General features: G+C 48.9%; 2 protein-coding genes and 1 non-coding gene across 4 annotated transcripts in view; 1 reads left to right on the forward strand and 2 right to left on the reverse strand.

The window, feature by feature from the left end:
• TSFM (Ts translation elongation factor, mitochondrial) overlaps positions 1-886 on the forward strand; it is a 19,590-nt gene extending 18,704 nt beyond the window's left edge. Inside the window, exon 6 of the mRNA XM_008003854.3 lies at positions 135-886. Within this exon, the coding sequence (XP_008002045.1) occupies positions 135-211 (77 nt within the window). The 3' untranslated portion in view covers positions 212-886. The remainder of the gene's footprint in view (positions 1-134) is intronic.
• AVIL (advillin) overlaps positions 1-17,713 on the reverse strand; it is a 22,668-nt gene extending 4,955 nt beyond the window's left edge. Inside the window, exons 1-17 of one of the 2 annotated variants that reach the window (XM_073020902.1) lie at positions 17,330-17,713; positions 16,714-16,960; positions 14,088-14,172; positions 12,286-12,360; positions 11,361-11,557; positions 9,007-9,115; positions 8,804-8,914; positions 8,337-8,539; positions 7,802-7,880; positions 7,587-7,685; positions 6,380-6,533; positions 6,179-6,279; positions 5,576-5,713; positions 5,317-5,475; positions 4,350-4,529; positions 1,409-1,554; positions 1,132-1,276 (exon numbers count right to left, since the gene is read on the reverse strand). In XM_073020902.1, coding sequence (XP_072877003.1) covers positions 1,132-1,276; positions 1,409-1,554; positions 4,350-4,529; positions 5,317-5,475; positions 5,576-5,713; positions 6,179-6,279; positions 6,380-6,533; positions 7,587-7,685; positions 7,802-7,880; positions 8,337-8,539; positions 8,804-8,914; positions 9,007-9,115; positions 11,361-11,557; positions 12,286-12,360; positions 14,088-14,153 — 1,962 coding nt within the window. In that variant the 5' untranslated portion in view covers positions 14,154-14,172; positions 16,714-16,960; positions 17,330-17,713. Of the gene's footprint in view, positions 1-1,131; positions 1,277-1,408; positions 1,555-4,349; positions 4,530-5,316; positions 5,476-5,575; positions 5,714-6,178; positions 6,280-6,379; positions 6,534-7,586; positions 7,686-7,801; positions 7,881-8,336; positions 8,540-8,803; positions 8,915-9,006; positions 9,116-11,360; positions 11,558-12,285; positions 12,361-14,087; positions 14,173-16,713; positions 16,961-17,329 lie in introns of those variants that run through there. The other variant, XM_073020903.1, reaches the window with a different exon arrangement.
• On the reverse strand, positions 4,148-4,252 carry LOC119623939 (U6 spliceosomal RNA). The gene has a single exon (XR_005240040.1). It is a non-coding gene; the product is annotated as a U6 spliceosomal RNA (small nuclear RNA).
• Positions 17,714-18,177: the final 464 nt, after the last annotated feature.

Below are 18,177 nucleotides of genomic sequence, written 5' to 3' on the forward strand. Positions count from 1 at the left end.
CCTATCTTTCCCCTTTCTTTCGTGAGCAATTCACAGCCTCAGAAAACTTTCTCAGCCTAATTTGTTCAGCAGAGAAAGGATTTCCCAGAATCAGCTTGATGTTTATCATTTTAACTGCTATGTGTATCTTCCAGATCTGCCTTTCCAAATCGGAGCTGTCTCTGAACTTCAGCTTCCCGAATCCAACTTCTTGCAGAACACCTCCTCTTGACTGCTCTAAGCACCTTAAAAATAACACCCTCGGCCGGGTGCGGTGGCTCAAGCCTGTAATCCCAGCACTTTGGGAGGCTGAGACGGGTGGATCACGAGGTCAGAAGATCGAGACCATCCTGGCTAACACGGTGAAACCCCGTCTCTACTAAAACTACAAAAAAACTAGCCGGGCGAGGTGGCGGGCGCCTGTAGTCCCAGCTACTCGGGAGGCTGAGGCAGGAGAATGGCATGAACCCGGGAGGCGGAGCTTGCAGTGAGCTGAGATCCGGCCACTGCACTCCAGCCCCGGCGACAGAGCGAGACTGTCTCAAAAAAAAAAAAAAAAAAAAAAATAACACCCTCAAGATGTAGCTCTTCTTTACTAAACTTGTATCTGAGTCTCCACTTCTGATAGGTGGTATCCATCTAGTCACCTAAGGCAGAAACCTGGGAGTTTCCTAGAAACCCCCATATCCAATGAGTTACCAGGCTGACCAACTTTACCTCCTAAGCATCTGTCAAATCTGTCACCATCCCTCCATCCCTACTCCACTGCCCTTATGTGGACCCACAGTAGCTCTTACTTGACTATGACAATAGGCTACTGACTGCTGTTGTTCCCCCAAACGCCCATATCCTCTGCATGTGGAGTCCGTTGCTATTGATCCTAAGATTAAAAAGTGCATGATGATAGGATGACTTGATTTTTCCAAAGCAAGGTGGGAAAATGCCCAGGATGGTGAATTTCAAACATCATTCTCAAACATCACCCCTTGCAAAAAAACGGAGGCTTTCTTTTGGTTACTGCTGACAGAGGTTTGATTGAGCTGGGGATGGTCCAGGGCTACCCTGGGTTTATCTAGGGTGGGGATACTACACAAAAACAACCCTTACTATGGGAGTCTTTGTCATGTTCTGAGTTCCGCAGCTGTGTCTTACCTGGTCCCAGGTATCTAGGAGCATCACGTCACCGGGGTTCAGGTCATCCTGGGTGAAGTCTGTGATCTCAGTGACAATGAATTGGCCAGTCTTATTGGAACATTCAAAGAGACGGGACTGGACATCTAGAATTTCCTGCTGAAGTCTGCAATACAGTCCATTTAAGGGCACCAAGCTGCTTAGAAATGTTTTTAAAACTGAGGTTTTAGCCTTTGTGCAATTCATAAGCCTGGCAGGCAGGGGGAGCCCAGAAGAGGAGGAGGCTGTGTTCCCATACCTTTTATCACTGGCATAGGGAGTTTTGCCTCCCAGTAGGTCCCAGAACTCGGCGGACTCCTGGCCCTCGGCCACAGTGTTCTCGCTGCCATCACAGAGAAGGCTGGCCAGCTCCTTAGCCATTGCCCGCTCATCCCCACTAGACCCCTGAGTGTGGGGCGAGGAGAGCACAAGTGTTAGTTGCACAGGGGCACTTTGACGTGGAAAGAAAAGCATCTGAGACTAGTAACTCAGTGTGCCAGGATCAGCTACCAAGCCACAGTCCCTCAGCCTGGGAAGACAGACAAGTTTGTTCTAGTGCTGGGGAGTGGGGAGGAAAACAGTGTGGGGCAAAAGGCAGGACTAGGCTTTGAAACCCACAGTGGGTGTTGGCAAAAGTCACCTTCGTTTCAGCTTCAGTTGGAATTTAAGTACCTACTTTTGTTTTTTTTTTTTTAGAGAAAAAAATTAAATTTATTTTTAAAAGTACATACAGTAAAATATACTCTTTTGACATACAATTCTAAGAATTTTGACAAACAGAATCACGTTATTGTCACTACAATAAAGGCACAGAACAGTTTCTTCCTCAGGCCCTCCCAAAATTATCTGGGGCCGTGACCCCTTTGGAGTCAAAGCCTCTGTGAATCCTTAACCTCTGGTAACCATGAATCTGTTCTCCATCACTATGGTTTTGCCTTTTCCAGAATGCTATAAGTGGAGTCATACGATATTTAGCCTTTGAGTCTGGCTTCTTTCTCTTAGCAGAATGCATTTGAGATCTCTGTTGTGTTTACCAGCGGCTCATCCCTTTTTATTGCTGAGTAGTATTCCATCATGTGGATGTACTACTGTTTGTTTATCCATTTTCCAGTTGGGTTTTTTCTGCTAATGAATAAAGGTGCTATAAACATTTGTGCACAGGTTTTTGTGTGAAGATAGTTTTTTATTTTACTTGAGTAAATACCCAGGAATAGGATTGCTAGATCATATGGTAAGTGTATGTTTAACTTTGTAAGAAACTGTCAGCTGGGCGTGGTGACTCCCCACTGTAATCCCAGCACTTTGGGAGGCTGAAGCAGGTGGATCACCTGAGGTCAGGAGTTCGAGACCAGCCTGGGCAACATGGCAAAACCTTGTCTCTACTGAAAATACAACAGTTAGCTTAGTGTGTGGCACACACCTGTAATTCCAGCTACTTGGGAGGCTGAGGTAGGAGAATCACTTGAACCCAAGAGGCAGAGGTTGCAGTGAGCTAAGATTGCATCACTGCACTCCAGCCTGGCTGACAGAACGAGACTCTTTAAAAAAAAAAAAATTGAAACTGGCGAAATGTTTTCCAAAAGCTGTACCATTTTGCAGTCCTGCCAGCAATGCATGAAAATTCCTGTTGCTCTGCATCCTTGCTCACATTTTATGTTGTCATTTTTTTTTAGCCATTCTAATAGATGTGTAGTGGTTATCTCATTGTGATTTTGATTTGCATCTCCCTAGCGACTAATGATGTTAAGCATCTTTTCCTATTCAATTCTTTTTTGTAAAACAATTTTAGTGCATTTTATTTTATTTTGAGAGGGAGTCTTGCTCTGTTGGCCAGGCTGGAGTACAGTGGCGCGATCTTGGCTCACTGCAACCTCCACCTGCTGGGTTCGAGCAATTCTCCTGCCTCAGCCTCCGGAGTAGCTGGGACTACAGGCACACACCACCACGCCCAGCTAATGTTTTGTATTTTTAATAAAGGCGGGGTTTCACCATGCAGGCCAGGCTGGTCTCAAACTCCTGACCTCAGGTGATCTGCCTGCCTCAGCCTCCCAAAGTGCTGGGATTACAGGTGTGAGCCACCGTGCCCGGCCTTAGTGCATTTTAATCCACTGTTGCAATATGAATTGATGTAATATTTTGTGTTTTTGTTCTGTATTAGTGCCTGTCTGTTAGAGTCCACCAAACTCATATGGGAAGATTGACTTATCCAGCCTCCATCTGCGTAGAAGTTTATGAGATTTCTGCTAGGTGTAAGCAGGGTTTTCAGTGAGTTTCTTTTTTTTTTCTTTTTCTTTTCTTTTTTTTTTTTTTTTTGAGATGGAGTTTCACTCTTGTTGCCCAGGCTGGAGTGCAGTGGCGCAATGTCGGCTCACCGCAGCCTGGGTTCAAGCAATTCTCCTTCCTCAGCCTCCTGAGTAGCTGGGATTACAGGCATGTGCCACCACCCCGGCTAATTTTGTATTTTTAGTAGAGACGGGTTTTTCCATGTTGGTCAGGCTAGTCTTGAACTCCCGACCTCAGGTGATCAGCCCACCTCGGCCTCCCAAAGTGCTAGGTTTATAGGCATGAGCCACCGTGCCCAGCCTTCAGTGAGTTTCTAATTGGAGTCTGATTGTGGAGAATGTTGGTGATCCCTTTGAAGATTCCTTAGGAAAAAGGCTTCTCTTTTTGAGGACTGCTCCAGCCTACCCTTTTTTTTTTTTTTGAGGTGGAGTCTCACTCTGTTGCCCAGGCTGGAGTGTAGTGGTACAATCTTGGCTCACTGCAACCTCCGCCCCCAACCAGTTCACGATTCTTCTGCCTCAGCCTCCCGGGCAGCTGGGACTATAGGTGCGTACCACCATACCCGGCTAATTTTTGTATTTTTAGTAGAGATGGGGTTTCACCATGCTGGCCAGGCTGGTCTCGAACTCCTGACCTCATGGTCTGCCTGCCTCAGCCTCCCAAAGTGCTGGGATTACAGGAATGAGCCACTGCACCCCGCTTTTTTTTTTTCCCCCTCAATATGGAACGCTTCACGAATTTGCATGCCATCCTGGCACAGGGACCATGCTAATCTTCTCTGTATCGTTCCAATTTCAGTTATGTGCTGCCGAAGCTAGCACTCCAACCTACTCTAGGTCCTTTGACCTTGCTGACAGGAGGAGGGGACTGCAGGTCTGGGCTCCCAGGGGCTGGTCTGACCCCTGGGCCCATCCTACCTTGCCATACCACAGGTAGTGTTCTGCCTGAGTTCGCAGCAGAAAGACATCATTGGAGTTTAGGGAGGAGGCAAAGGCTGGAACCTCCACTGCTTTGGTGTTAGATTTGTCATTTCCATGAATTTGGAAGAGTCTTACCGGAGGGTCGGGCTCAGCATTTCCCTTCCTGGAAGTCCCACCCTAGAGAGAAGAAAAGCAGAGTCCAGATCTGAGGAGCACCATGTGAGCAGAGCACTAGAGGAGCTGTTGTGGGAAACGTGAATGTTGTAATACTATGTTTGCCCTTGAGGAGCTTCTAGGCTCACTGGAAAGGGTCAGGGTGAGCTGGAGTTATGGTACCAATAACAACAGCTTTCATTCTGAGAACTTTATCATATGCCGGGCTCTGTGACTGGTGCCTTACCTACATCATTTCATTGATCCTTATAACTCTATGAAGTAGATGTTATTATTCCACAGTATAGATGAGGAAACTGAGACTTGGAAACCTGACTAGTAAATACAAGGTTAAGACTTGATCCCAAACTTGTGTGATATCAAGCATGTGACATTATGCATTGCTTGGTAGTGCTTCAGCCAGGGCTTCATGGAAGAAGTGGGACTTGAATTTGAAAGGGCACATCTGCAGCAGGAGGGGTATGGTGTGGCACATGTGAGGTCTAATGAGGAGACCCACTCGACTGGAGTGGAGGCTGCAGGTTAGGGAGCTGAGGGTGGTGCACCTGCATAGGTAATATGGGTCAGGTTATGAAAGACCTTGAACATAATTTAGATAGTGGTTCAGACTTGAAGCCCTAGGCGGTTGGGATTCACTTGACTGTCTTAGAGGGATTAACCCCCTTCTTCCTCTGTCTAATCCAAGCCTGACTCCCTACCCGACCCCTCCTCTGCTCGCCAATAGTCCCATGCTGGTTTGTTAGTTTGGAACGTTCCAGCTCATGGTGTAATTTTATCAGAGCATCCTCACCTCAAAGATAACTAGCTTCCCTTTGAAGATGGCCATGAAGTGGCGTGGCTCCGTCCCCATCCTGACTCGAACCTGCACAGCGGCCCCGTCAAACTGCCGATCCACCTCCACTGCCTGGTATGCTGAGGCTGCCAGCTCGTCCTGTGAGGCGTGGCGGCCCTGCAGTGGTGAGAGACCATGAAGGACCCATGCTCCCCGCCGCAGCCCAGTGGCCAGAGGACGCATCAGGATCCAAAGCTGAAGCCTGTGCCAGGCCTACCTGCCAGATGTATAAGATGTGATGTGGCTTCCCGTTCACCTCGTATGTGTAGAGGACCAGATAACAATCTCCCCCATAAAAGAAGCCATACCATTGATATTCCACAGGGACCAGCTCCAGGTTCTCAATTCTCCAGACCTGGGCATGGAAGGAGACACCGTTTTCCAGAGATAGGGGGCTGGGAAGGGCTAGGCTACGCTAAAGGGAGAATCCAAGTGGGGAAGGTGCTGACATTTACTCCATGTTCTCTTTCTCCCTCTGGTTCTGTCCCAGTGCTGAGGACTCATCACATTTGCATGATTTGAATCCTGAGATGAACTGGGCCATCCTAGTCAGGAGCATCCCATCATGGCTCGGTCTTTGTAAGGCCGAGCGATGATTTGAATAGATCTTCCAGGTGAGATATTGATAGCACATTTGAGGATGTGTGTCTCTTTCCCCTGAAAACTCTACAGACCCACAAGACTCTTAGAGAAGACTCCTGAGGTGCTGGAGGGGAAAGGGAAAGCAAAGCAGACTCTGAATCACCTGCACCCCTGCCCCTAGCAGGACAGCCAGGAAGGCCAGTGCTGCCTGCCCTGATATTTGAATGATTGGGCTTACCTCAGCTTTTCCGCTGCCATCATCAACCATTCTTTCCTGGGCAGCTACCTCTAGCTTGGTGTGTAGCAGAGTCACATCAAATTTATCCTGGAAAACTTTAGCTGTGGAGAAAGGGTTGGGAAAAGCCGAGTGAGTAAGAAGCATCTGTGCCTGCCATTCTAGGGACCCAGCAGTGAGAGGATGATCTGAGGGCAATCTCACCAATTTTACCAATGCTGAACGTTTTCCCCAGGCCCATGGTCTGGTCCTTTACTGACCACTTCTGGAACAGCTGCTTGAACATGGCCGACTCAGCACCATCGTTGACAGTCTCCACATTGGTGCTGCTGGGGTAGCCCTTCATCTTGATGAAGCCCTGCAGAGCCACCCATTCCCAAAGGCATGTCAGTTGTGGATTACACTGAGTTCTTTGCTTGTCTGGTAATTCACCTCTTTGAAGCCACATGATAAGAGTCTCCCCTCTGGGAGTCAGTCAAATTCGAACTCACTTCTATCTAAGGACCAAGGTACCTGCCTAAAGAAAATGAGTGGAACATTTTTGGATCTCTTTATTGACTTGCAGTGATTATGATTGTTAATTTTTTGGAAGATTATGCTGTGTTCTTTCAGTACTTTTGTACTTACTGACTTTGCATCACATCCGTTTGCTCATTTATTGCTTTGTAAGTGCATCTTGCTTGGTTCATCTGCATGAATCTGCACAAATATAAGCTCCTTGAGGACAGGGCTATTAACCTTGATATGTGATATCTCCTTCAATAATAACAGCCACCTTTTATTCAGCAGGTGCTGTGTGCCAAGAACTGTTCTGAGTGCTTTTTTTTTTTTTGAGACAGGGTCTCACTTTCACCTAGGCTGGAATGCAGTGGCATGATCTCAGCTCACTGCAACCTCTGCCTCCCGGGTTCAAGTGATTCTCCTGTCTCAGCCCCGCCAGGTAGCCCGGACTACTGGCATGCGCCACCATGCCTGGATAATTTTGTTTTGTACCTTTAGTAGAGACAGGTTTCTCCATGTTGGTCAGGCTGGTCTTGAACTCCCGAACTCAGGGGATCCGCCTGCCTCGGCCTCCCAAAGTGCTGGGATTACAGGCGTGAGCCATCACGCCCAGCCTTGAGTGCTTTACAAATGATATTTAATCCTCACAATAACCCTAGGAGATGGGTATGATTCCATGTTAGATATGGGGAAACTGAGGCCCAGAGGTGTTAAGTAGTCTTCCCCAGAGCACTCAGCTGGAAAAGGCAAAACCTGGATTTGAATCCCAGTTTGTCTGCCTGACTTTGCAGTCCATGTATGTAAGCACAATGTTATATGCTCACATACCTAGCATGACTCTGTAAAGTGACACACCTGAAGTGCTCTTAGCAGAATTATTTGAACAGTATTGCACATCTGTAGCTCCTACCAGCGCTTTAGACATGGCTGCCTGTTTTTCAGCCTTTGTGGCTCCTTTTCCTTTCCACACGTAGATTTTGGTTCCACTTTGGTCCAGGATGTAGCAGTCCTAAAGCAGCCAGAGATAGGTATGGTTGCTTAAGACCAGAAGGAAGATTTTGCTTAGAGTCTGCTTCTGAAGCAGGTCTGGCTACCCCAAGCTAAGGCCACCCAAACTCTACTTACATCATGGTTCAGTAAGTCCTGGACCAGAGGCCTCTTTGCTACCTCTGTGACTGCCAGCTGCCCAGGTGAATCTGAGACACTGGAGAAGGGGAGAGATTAGCCTGTGCCTTTTCCTCTGTAAAGCATCTTATAGTCAACTAGATGTTGTTCTGGTTTGGTTTTAGTTTGGAGTTTCTGGGTAGAGTGTGACTTCCTAATAAGACAGTCATGGGAGGACAGGAATGTGCAGACTCTTTTCTTTGGTGGAGACTTTTGTTCATCTCTGTCCTAAACATTATTCCTTCCACATCCCTGGGCGTGTGTAGGCCAGAGTAAAGGAAAGGTCTCCTCAAGAGATAGGAGAGTTGCTAACAAGAACAACTGCCTCCTTAAGCGGGGGATCTCCAAGCTTTCTAGGAGCTGCATTTGAAAAGGACTAAGAAGAAAACCAGATGACTACACCCAAAACAAGGAGCCAAGCGGAGGTGGCTGATGTTCTAGGGGACACCTTCCCCCCGACCGCAGCTTCCAGCTAAAGCCAGGTTTGGTTACTCACTGATACAACATGATATTTGATTTCTGCTGCTGATCTATGATCTCATCAGGGACTGCAGGCTTGATAATGGAGCGTCGGCCAAGGGTGTCCTGAAGGACCTTCATCAGCTCTGAGCTGGCTGCCTCCTTGTCTCCCTCGATCACTCCTATTTCAGCACGGCCTCCTCTCTCCCTGTCTCGAATATCCTTTGCCAGAAGCATAGCCTGTCAGAGAAGCCCAAGGGAGTCCTCAGCTCCTCTGGGACCCCTTTCTGCCTGATGTCTTTGGGGAGAACAGCCTAGATCTCAGACACAGGAGTTACTCGGATGTTGAGGAGTCCAGGGTGAGTCACAAACTCACACACTTGGCCTCTCTCCAAGACAGATTCTACTCAAAGGCAAGGCTCCACCTTGATTCTTGGGAAAGAGCCAGCATGGAGGGAAGAAGAAAGAGGAACTTGAGAGAGTGCTAAGGCTAGGAAGCCATACCTTCAGGCGCTCCCCACTGTTGCTCTCTGGGCCATTCCATTGGATGATGACTTTCCCAAGGTCCAGCAAGAAGACATCACCTCGGTTGAAACTGTCCCAGCTCATTTCCACCTGTCGATGAGAGGTAAACATTGTCCAGGAGGAATTCTTAGGTGCCAGGTAGAGAAATCTTGGGCCCGGGGCAGACAGTGTGCAGGACTAACCTCGGTGGCCCTGATGTTTCTTTTCCCCTTCACATGTAGCAGCCGCTTCACGTTGTAGGTGTTGGTCTCCACGTGCTTCATCCCAGAGGCGACACCCCCCTTCTTGTAGCTAAGGGAACATCCATTCAGTTATTTGAGTGCCTGCTATGTGCTAGGTTCTGGGGAGACAGTGGTGAATTACACAGATGCAGCCTCACTCGTGTGATGATGACAGTACATCAAGCAAGGTGAATACAGATGGTGACAGCTGCTGCCCCACAAGTAGGCTGGGTGAGTGACTTTCTGGTAGTGAGTCGGGACAGTCTTCTCTGAAGAAGTGACATTTGAGCTGAGATACTACAAGGAAAATGAACCAATACCCAGAGGAATAGTGCTCCAGGCAGAGGAGACATCAGTGACGAAGACCCCCTGCACAGAGGGCTTGTTTTGTTCCAGGAACTGTCTGAATGCCAGTGTGTCACTGGGAGAGGGGTACAAGTTGGGCCGCAGCAGAAGCATTAATGACTCCACAGCCTTAAGACCACCTACCCTAGGAATCAGCTCGCCCGCCCTGGCACTCAGTCCAGCCCAACCTCCGAGCCAGGTGTCCTGCACTTGAAAGGAATGCAGAAGGTAGCCCTGGAGCAGAGGGGCTTTGTCCTTGGGTTCCCCACTGGCTCAGTGTGGTCCTCTGTGCCCAGAAGGGCCTCAGTGAGTAGAGACTGCTGACCTGCAAGAAGCTGATCTTGGCCCGGCCTCACAATTCTCAAGCTCATTGGAATTCCTCTTTTTGTTTTAATATCAGGGGCAGGGAGGCTGAGGCAGGAGAATGGCGTGAACCCGGGAGGCGGAGCTTGCAGTGAGCCGAGATTGCGCCACTGCACTCCAGCCTGGGTGACAAAGCGAGACTCCGTCTCAAAAAAAAAAAAAAAAAAAAAAAAAAAAAAAAAAAAAATATCAGGGGCAAAGTTTTGAGTTAAACTTCTCAGTTGATGGAACATTATCGTCGGCCTTCACTCCCTCTCTTGTGTGTTAGGTGTCTGTGCATTCCCTTTACCTGCTTGCCCTACTCCCATTCCTTTCCCCATACGCTTCCATTCTAACTGTTGGCCTTTTTATTTTCATTCTAGTAAACTGTGCCTTGCCCCCCCCCCCCTTTTTTTTTTAAAGACAGGGTCTCACTCTGTCACCCGGGCTAGAGTTCAGTAGTGCAATCATGGCTCATTGCAGCCTTGACCTCCCGGGCTTAAGTGATCCTCATCAGGGACTGCAGGCTCGATAACTGAGGGCTCGATACCCTCAGCCCATGGAGTAGCTAGGACTATAGGAGTGCACCACCATGCCTGGCTAGCTGTTTTACAAAGTATTTTTTTGTAGAGATGGGGAATCTCACTATGTTACCTAGGCTGGTCTTGAACTCTTGGGCTTAAGCGATCCTCCTGCCTCAGCCTCACAAAGTGCTGGGATTACAGGCGTGAGCCACCATGCCCAACCTGTCATGTTGTTTTGTGTGCATGGTTTTGTTTTGTTTTGTTTGAGATGGTGTCTTGCTCTGTCACGGGACTGGAGGGCAGTGGCGTGATCTCAGCTCACTGCAACCTCCACTTCCTGGGTTCAAGTGATTCTCCTGCCTCAGCCTCTCGAGTATCTGGCGTTACAGGTATGCGCCACCACACCCGGCTAATTTTTGTATTTTTAGTAGAGACAGGGTTTCACCATGTTGACCAGGCTGGTCTTGAATTCCTGACCTTGTGATCTGCCTGCCTTGGCCTCCCAAAGTGCTGGGATTACAGGCATGAGCCACCACGCCCGTCCATGCATGTGCTTTTTAAAACAGAAATTGGCATTCTGTTATATGTCTTAGTCTGTTTCTTACTTTGTGTGCTAAGCACCATGTTTGTGAGCTCTGTCCTTGTGTTCGGCATGTATCTAATCTGTTGCTTCTGGCTACTGCATAATACTCCATGGTGTCCTGTCTCCCGGTTATGGACACCTATGTTGCCTGCAGCTTCCTAACATCATTAATGAGGCTGCTGTGAACAGTGTGGTCCATGTGCCCTTATGGACATGGATACGTGAGGATTTCTGTGAGTTACACACGCAGAAGTGCAATTTGCAAGTGGCACTGACTACTCTCCAGGATGCTGCACTAGTCTATACTTCCATCAGCAGGGCACAAGGGCTCCTATTTCCCCATAGCCTTGCCAACACTTGTCACCTCCCAGCTGTTTAATTTGCTACTCTAGTGGGTGGAAGTGACAGCTTTGTTTTGATTTGCATTTCTCTGATTACTTTCTTGATATGCATGTTGGCCTTTTGGGTTTCCTCCTCTGTAAACTGCTGTTTCTGTCCTTACTCTGTGCACCCCTACTCACATGATGCCCTGCTTGAAGTAGCCACGGAAGGTGTCTGACTCATGGTACTGGACCTCTCGGTGCTGCACAGGGCTGCCTCCCAGGTAGTCGTCCAGCTGTGTGGTGTAGATGGCTGCACAGCTCTGCTCATCCTGGGAGGAGTTCTTCCCGATCCAGAAGTGGATGTCCTGGGATAGCAGACTGGCCACTCTCCGGGTCTGGGATGTAGTCAGAGAGATCAGGTCAGGGGCCAGCTCACCTCCCCCTTTGCTGGTGGCCCCTCTGTCATGGGGAGAATGCAGCACATGTGCCTGCCCTTGGCAGACTGAGGGCCCTCTCTCCTGCGGTGGATGCAGGAGCTGCCCTGGCCCCCGAGCAGACCTGCGATCATGGCATAAGCTTTGGCAGTCCAAATTCCTCCCCACATCTGGGTAAAGTTGACAGCTTGTTGTTCCCCAAATAAATAGAGACCAACGGGGATCTTTTCCCAGCCAGGTTGCAGGCTTACCTCACAGGTCCCGTTGGTCCCTTACACTCACACAGCTGGCACAGTGCTGATCTGTACACCTGCACGGCCCTGTCAGCACCATTCATGTGAGTCTCCTCCATGAGAATCAGCACTTTGAGGCTAGAGACAGGCCTTGCATTTATCTGGCTTGCTTCCACACCACTTTAATGTGGGACCTAGGCCTGGGAGAAGTGCTGCTTGTGGGTGGCTCACTGAGGTTCAGACTGAGGTTCATACCCCCATCCTCTGATGCAGAATTAGAAACCCAGGCCTAATGATGGCCTTTGATAGACTGGAGATCTGCTGCATAGCACTGAGGAACCATTGAGACCGATACCAGGGACTATCTTCCCTCACCAGCACATCTCCTAGTAGAGCCCAAGAACTGGCCCCAGGGGAGAAGCTCACAGGAGTGGGGAGGAGGAGGAGGGTGCTCACCGAGAGGATGACATAGCAGTCCCCCTCATAGAAGTTGCCATGGGCTCTCACAGGCACCAGCGCCAGCTCCATTTTCTGGAAGGACAAGGGGTGGGTATAGGCTACATCCCCTCCCACCTCCCTTCCCCACGAGCCTCCCTCTCCTCTCTGTCATTTGGTGCAGGTGGTGGGGAGAAGGAAGGGAGATGTTCCCAATGAACTTATAGGACGTGAGGCAGCCAGCCACAGGGTTAATGTAGCCACTCCTCTGGCTTCTGTGAGCTCTGCTTGCATCACCCTGGATCTGAATCTGGTCCCTATCCTGCTTTCCCTCGCCCTATTCTCTCCACTTCCCACCCGATCTCATCTCACACTATTGTGGGAAGCCTGTGAGCCACCTCCAGCCCTTTGCTGGATATAAACGACCAAGTACAAACCCTTCTCTGAGCTGTTGTGCCAGAACCTCCAATGCTCTTCCCAATGCTGACCACAGGGTGCTGGACCAGGCCCATGTAGGAAAGAACACTTGGATTCTGAGGGGCCGTGGGAGGTGGAGGATAACATTTGGAGAGTGCCAGCGGTCAGCAGGGCTATGTGCCAAGTGTCTTATATTTGGAGTCTGGGTCAGGGCCCTGATTTGTCACTGCATGTATGGCTTGGCCCTGGAGGACTGTTCACACAGCCTTCATGTAGATTTTCATCACACTCTCCAAGTGAGGGAAACTTGCAGCCATACTTGTGTGTGTTCTATGTGAAATGTGTTAAATGTTAAATATACTGCAATTCTGGTAACCGTGTTTTAGTACCTGTTATTTTTGTTTGTTTGTTTTGAGATGGAGTCTCTCTTTGTCGCCCAGGCTGGAGTGCAGTGGCGCTATCTCGACTCACTGCAAGCTCCACCTCCTGAGTTCATGCCATTCTCCTGCCTCAGCCTCCCAAGTAGCTGGGACTACCACGCCCAGCTAAGTTTTTGTATTTGTAGTAGAGGCGGGGTTTCACAGTGTTAGCCAGAATGGTCTCGATCTCCTGAACTTGTGATCTGCCCGCCTCGGCCTCCCAAAGTGCTGGGATTACAGGCGTAAACCACTGCATCCGGCCAGTACCTGTTAGTTTTTAAGGAAACTGGAAGCCTTAAAACAATGGAAGTGACCTGGGCCTCACAATCTCTGCGAGGCTTGCTGGAGAGCTGACTCCCCCTCCTGGTTGAGAATAGTGAAGTGAGGCATTACCTCTGGGTTTTATGCAGCAGCAACTGACTGGGCTCGGGGCGGGGGTTAGGGGGAATCTTCATATCTGGCAGGTGGAGCTACCCAGGCCAGGGTAGTTCCCAGCTATGGATTGCTGGAGGTCACAGCAACACAGAGTGGCCCAAGCCCAAGAGGAGATGGGCTGAACAGTGCCTCATCTCTGCAGTGCCCCCTCACCTCTCCCCATATTTTGTAGGAGCCAGGGTGCCCTGTGGAAGACATGTTCCATTTCTCTGATGGAAGCTGCCAGGAATCTGCTGAGTAGGTCCCACCTGTCTTTCCAGGGTATTTCCTGCGAGTGCAGACTCACTGAGCAGGTGGCTGGCTAAAGGACAAGCTTGTTTTTGCCTGGAGCCCTGCTCTTCGGGTCTGAACATTTCCTCCACCTGCCAGCCACCTGCTTTGAGCACCCACGAGAGGTAAAGGATGGGAAATAGGTACTTTGATGCTGCCTCTCATTCTCCTCAAACCATAGGCTAAGGGGTGCTGGCGGGCTGTTGCCTAGCAGCCCCAGGCAGCCAGACTCTGCTTCCAGACTCCAGTAGTCACAAGTAAGGTGCCTCCAGCCCACCTCACCTCTATTCTCCAGACGATGATCCCAGGGTCATTGTCCACAGCCCTGAAGGCACTGGTCAGAGACATGGTGCTTGTCTTTCCAAGACTGAAACATCACAGAACACAGGGAGGTGATGCCTCTCGCCATAATGGGCATCAATCCAGTTTTTCTGCTGAGTTGCTTCCCAGTCTGTTGTCAGCCATCTTGCCACACCCTCGTGGTGCATCCCTGCACCATTTCACAATGATGGGGTCAAGGACTTGTCCGTCCAGGTGCACATGGTCAGCCTGGCTGGCCCAGGGATTACCACCCATGAGTTCTGCTTCTCACCTGCCACTGCCCTTAACAACTCTGGTAATTGTCGTGATTATTTACCAAAGGGGTGATAAATATGTTAAGCCCTGTATTGATTCACTTTGCGTATGTTATCTCTAATTTTCAGAAGGTGATTTTCTTCATCTTACGTTGTGTGAATTTGAGGTTTAGAAAGGCTGAATAACTTGTACAAGATCACACTCTAGAATGAAATCCTTATCTGATCCCCAAACCTATGCTTCTAGCCACTTTGATGTACTACAACCCTTTCTAAACCAATCTAAGTTCAGTGGCATTTGGAAAGAAAAGCTAGTCAGAAAAAATACTTCGAAACTCAGTTGCCTTCTCTCACTCATTCCCTCTAATTCTTCCCAAGTTCCCTGCTTGCAAGGCCTTCTCCACAGTCAACTTTGACCTTCTCTTTGGCTTTTATGTTTTTTTTTTTTTTTTGAGTAAACTATTCTAAAACTCAAACAACCCTTCCTTCTTTTGTCATATGACTACTATATTTCCTGTGCTTTCCAGATACAAAGGAAAGTAAAATGACAGGGCTGGGCCTGGGACAAAGGGTTCTGGGTGCCAGCAGGGTGTGGCCTGGTCTGGCCTGTGGACAGATGGCTTCCTTTCTCCCTCCCACACAGACCCAAGCTTCTCTGTGGAAGTGTGAACCTCAGACACTTAGACGTCTCCAGTTCCTTCAGGATTGGGCAAGTCAGGGTGGGGAGAGGGAGGAAGTGGTAAAGATCTAAGTCTGTGTGGGTCGTGTACCGTCTGTATTCAAGGAGCATCTTGAGTAATTAAGCACCTACCCATGTCCAAGGTCACGTAGAGGCTTTATAGAATTAAAATACCTGCTCTCAAGGAGCTTGAAATCTGATAACGTGCATAATTAATGTAAAGCTAGATGAATTTCTCCTGACAGGCAAAGGAAAAAGGATGGGGTTGATGGATTTACATAAGATTTAAAAATTCACCCAGAAAGGACTGTATGGATTTTTGCTATTTGGGGACATACTGTGCTTGTTAAGAGGAACATGTCTGACCATTGTTTTCTTGAACCTTGATGGACAAAGCCAAGTTGGAGAACATGCGCCATCTAGTATGGACATTGGCAAAAAACCATAAAGCACAAAGCAAACTCCCTTTGTCTACTGCTATAACAGGACTAAAGCAAGGCAATGGTGCAGAGCAGCCAGTGTTTGAGAATTTAATTTGATAACTTGTGCTGCCCCACCCTGTGCTTCTCAGAATTGCCAGGAAATATGGTGTTTGGGTTTTCTTCAGACCCTATGTAGCAGTCATTAAAGGCAAAAGCCATGAGCCAATTGGGGGAAGGGGACAAAGGCCAGTGAATTTATTCCTTGGAGACAGAACTGTCACCCTGGTAAAAGCCAAACCAGCCGGCAGCAGTTAGGACTGTGAGCCTCAGAGGCTGAAACCTGTCCCGTTTCCCAGCAGGAATTTAGGAATCAAGGAGCTCACTGGGCTGGGCACCCGGAATGCGAGAGGATAAACTCCAGGAAGGGACTTCCTGCCACACTGGAACACACAGAAAACACAGTTCTAACATCAAAGTCTCCCAAAGCTGCGTCTCTCCTTTTCTCCTCCCTAAATCCTAATTCAGTGTTCTTTGAGGGGACTACAGAAACCCCTTGGGTGGGGGGCACAGTTTTGAGGTTAAAAGCCAGTGGCCTTTAATTCTCAGAGATGCCCTTATGGATGGACCCTGAGCAGAGGAAGCTGCTTTTGTTGTTTTTGAGACAGGGTCTTGCTCTGTCACCCAGGCTGGAGTGCAGTGGTACGATCACAGCTCACTGCAACCTCCACCTCCTGGGCTTAAGTGATCCTTCTGCCTCAGCCTCCTGAGAAGGTGAGACCACAGGTGTGCACCACCATGCCTGGCTATTTTATTATTTTTTGTAGAGACGGGGTCTCACTATGTTGCCCAGGATGGTCACAAGTTACAAATTCCTGGGCTCAAACAATCCTCATGCCCTGGCTTCCCAAAGTGTTGGGATTACAGGTATGAGCCACTTCTCTGGGCCAGGAAGCTGGTTTTAACTCCTCCTGCCTTGCTCCATACCATTTTTCTCTGAGGATAGGTGAAAGGGGTCTGTCTTTCCCAGCTTTTGAAAATGTGCCCTATATGTTCAGCTGCCTCTAAGGGCTTCTACTTCTCAACAAGAAGTTTGCAAAACTGGCGAGACTCTTGGTTCATTTTAAGTCTCATCTCAGAGGACAAAGCCAAGGGAATCTCAAGCTCCTGTTCCTTTCATTTATTCCTCATTCAGGAGGATTAACTGGCATGCCCCCATAAATCAGAGACCTTACCTTGCCTTCTCGCTCACCAGCTTTCCCAGTTGTTTCCTGGCGAGTAAGCAGCAACAGCAGTATTGAAGAACCACTCCAAAGCAGGAGGCTCCGGGTCCGCTGCCTTAGCTTAGTAATGGCCGCAGAGACACTGGGTTATATTTGCTTGTGTTTGCATCTTAACTGCGTTTTCCTAGTCCTGGCCAATCAGAGCCAACCTAGCACTGAGCTTGACTTATTCAAACCAGAGGGAAAGCTTTATCCGTGCCTATTCAAAACAGCAAAACAAGAAGAGCAGACTTTTAAAGGCTTCTTTTAACTCCAGCTCCACGCCCTGATCTAATTGATTTTTTAAAAAGTGCACACAGCCCATCAATAATGCAGGAAAGAGGTTGGAAGGATATGAAATTTGCCATATTGTAGATATGGATGCATTATGGTGATGACAGGAGGCAGAGGCTGGAGCTGCCCCATGTGTGCCTGTGATGTCTAGGCTGGCAAGAGCCTCCCGAAGAAGCTTCTGGCATTTCTCAAAGGGAGGGGAAGTCTGGGAGACGAGCCAGGAGAATTTTATTAGTTTTGCTTGTTGGGGTCTCTATTAGTCATACAGTAAACCAATCAATATTTGAGTGCCTACTGTTTGCCAGGAACCATGCTGGACTCTCAGCTTCAGAGTTCCCAGTTTAGAAGAATCAGGGGCAGAGAAGAATCAAGACTCCGTTCCCAGGCTTGGCGCGGTGGCTCACGCCTGTAATTCCAGTACTTTCCGGGGCCGAGGCAGGCGATCACGAGGTCAGGAGATGGAGACCATCCTGGCTCACATGGTGAAACCCTGTCTCTACTAAAAGTACAAAAAATTAGCTGGGTGTGGTGGCGGGTGCGTGTAGTCCCAGCTACTTGGGAGGCTGAGGCAGGAGAATTGTGTGAGCTCGGGAGGTGGAGCTTGTGGTGAGTCAAGATTGTGCCACTGCACTCCAGCCTGGGGACAGAGCGAGACTCCGTCTCAAAAAAAAAAAAAAAAAAACAACTCCATTCCCAGGGCCGGGTGCGGTGGTGGCTCACACCTGTAATCCCAGCACTTTAGGAGGCTGAGGTGGGTGGATCACGAGGTCAGGAGTTCAAGAACAGCCTGGCCAAGATGGTGAAACCCCATCTCTACTAAAAATACAAAAATTAACCGCACATGGTGGTGGGCGCCTGTAATCCCAGATACTCAGGAGGCTGAGGCAGGATAATCTCTTGAACCCGGGAAGTGGAGGTTGTAGTGAGCCGAGATCACGCCACTGCACTCTAGCCTGGGCAACAGGGCAAGACTGTATCTCAAAAAAACAAAACAAAAGACTCCATTCCCTTAGGGCTTCTGGTTGATGCCCAGAAGTCAACAGGACATCAAGCATATATGCTTGCTAAGCACCTGACTGCAATGGGGTTGATCACAGCAGAACTTGTGTAACCTTGAGTGGAAGCCCTATGTGGCATCTACAG

This window comes from Chlorocebus sabaeus, chromosome 11 (genome assembly GCF_047675955.1).
Source record: "Chlorocebus sabaeus isolate Y175 chromosome 11, mChlSab1.0.hap1, whole genome shotgun sequence".
NCBI lineage: Eukaryota > Metazoa > Chordata > Mammalia > Primates > Cercopithecidae > Chlorocebus > Chlorocebus sabaeus.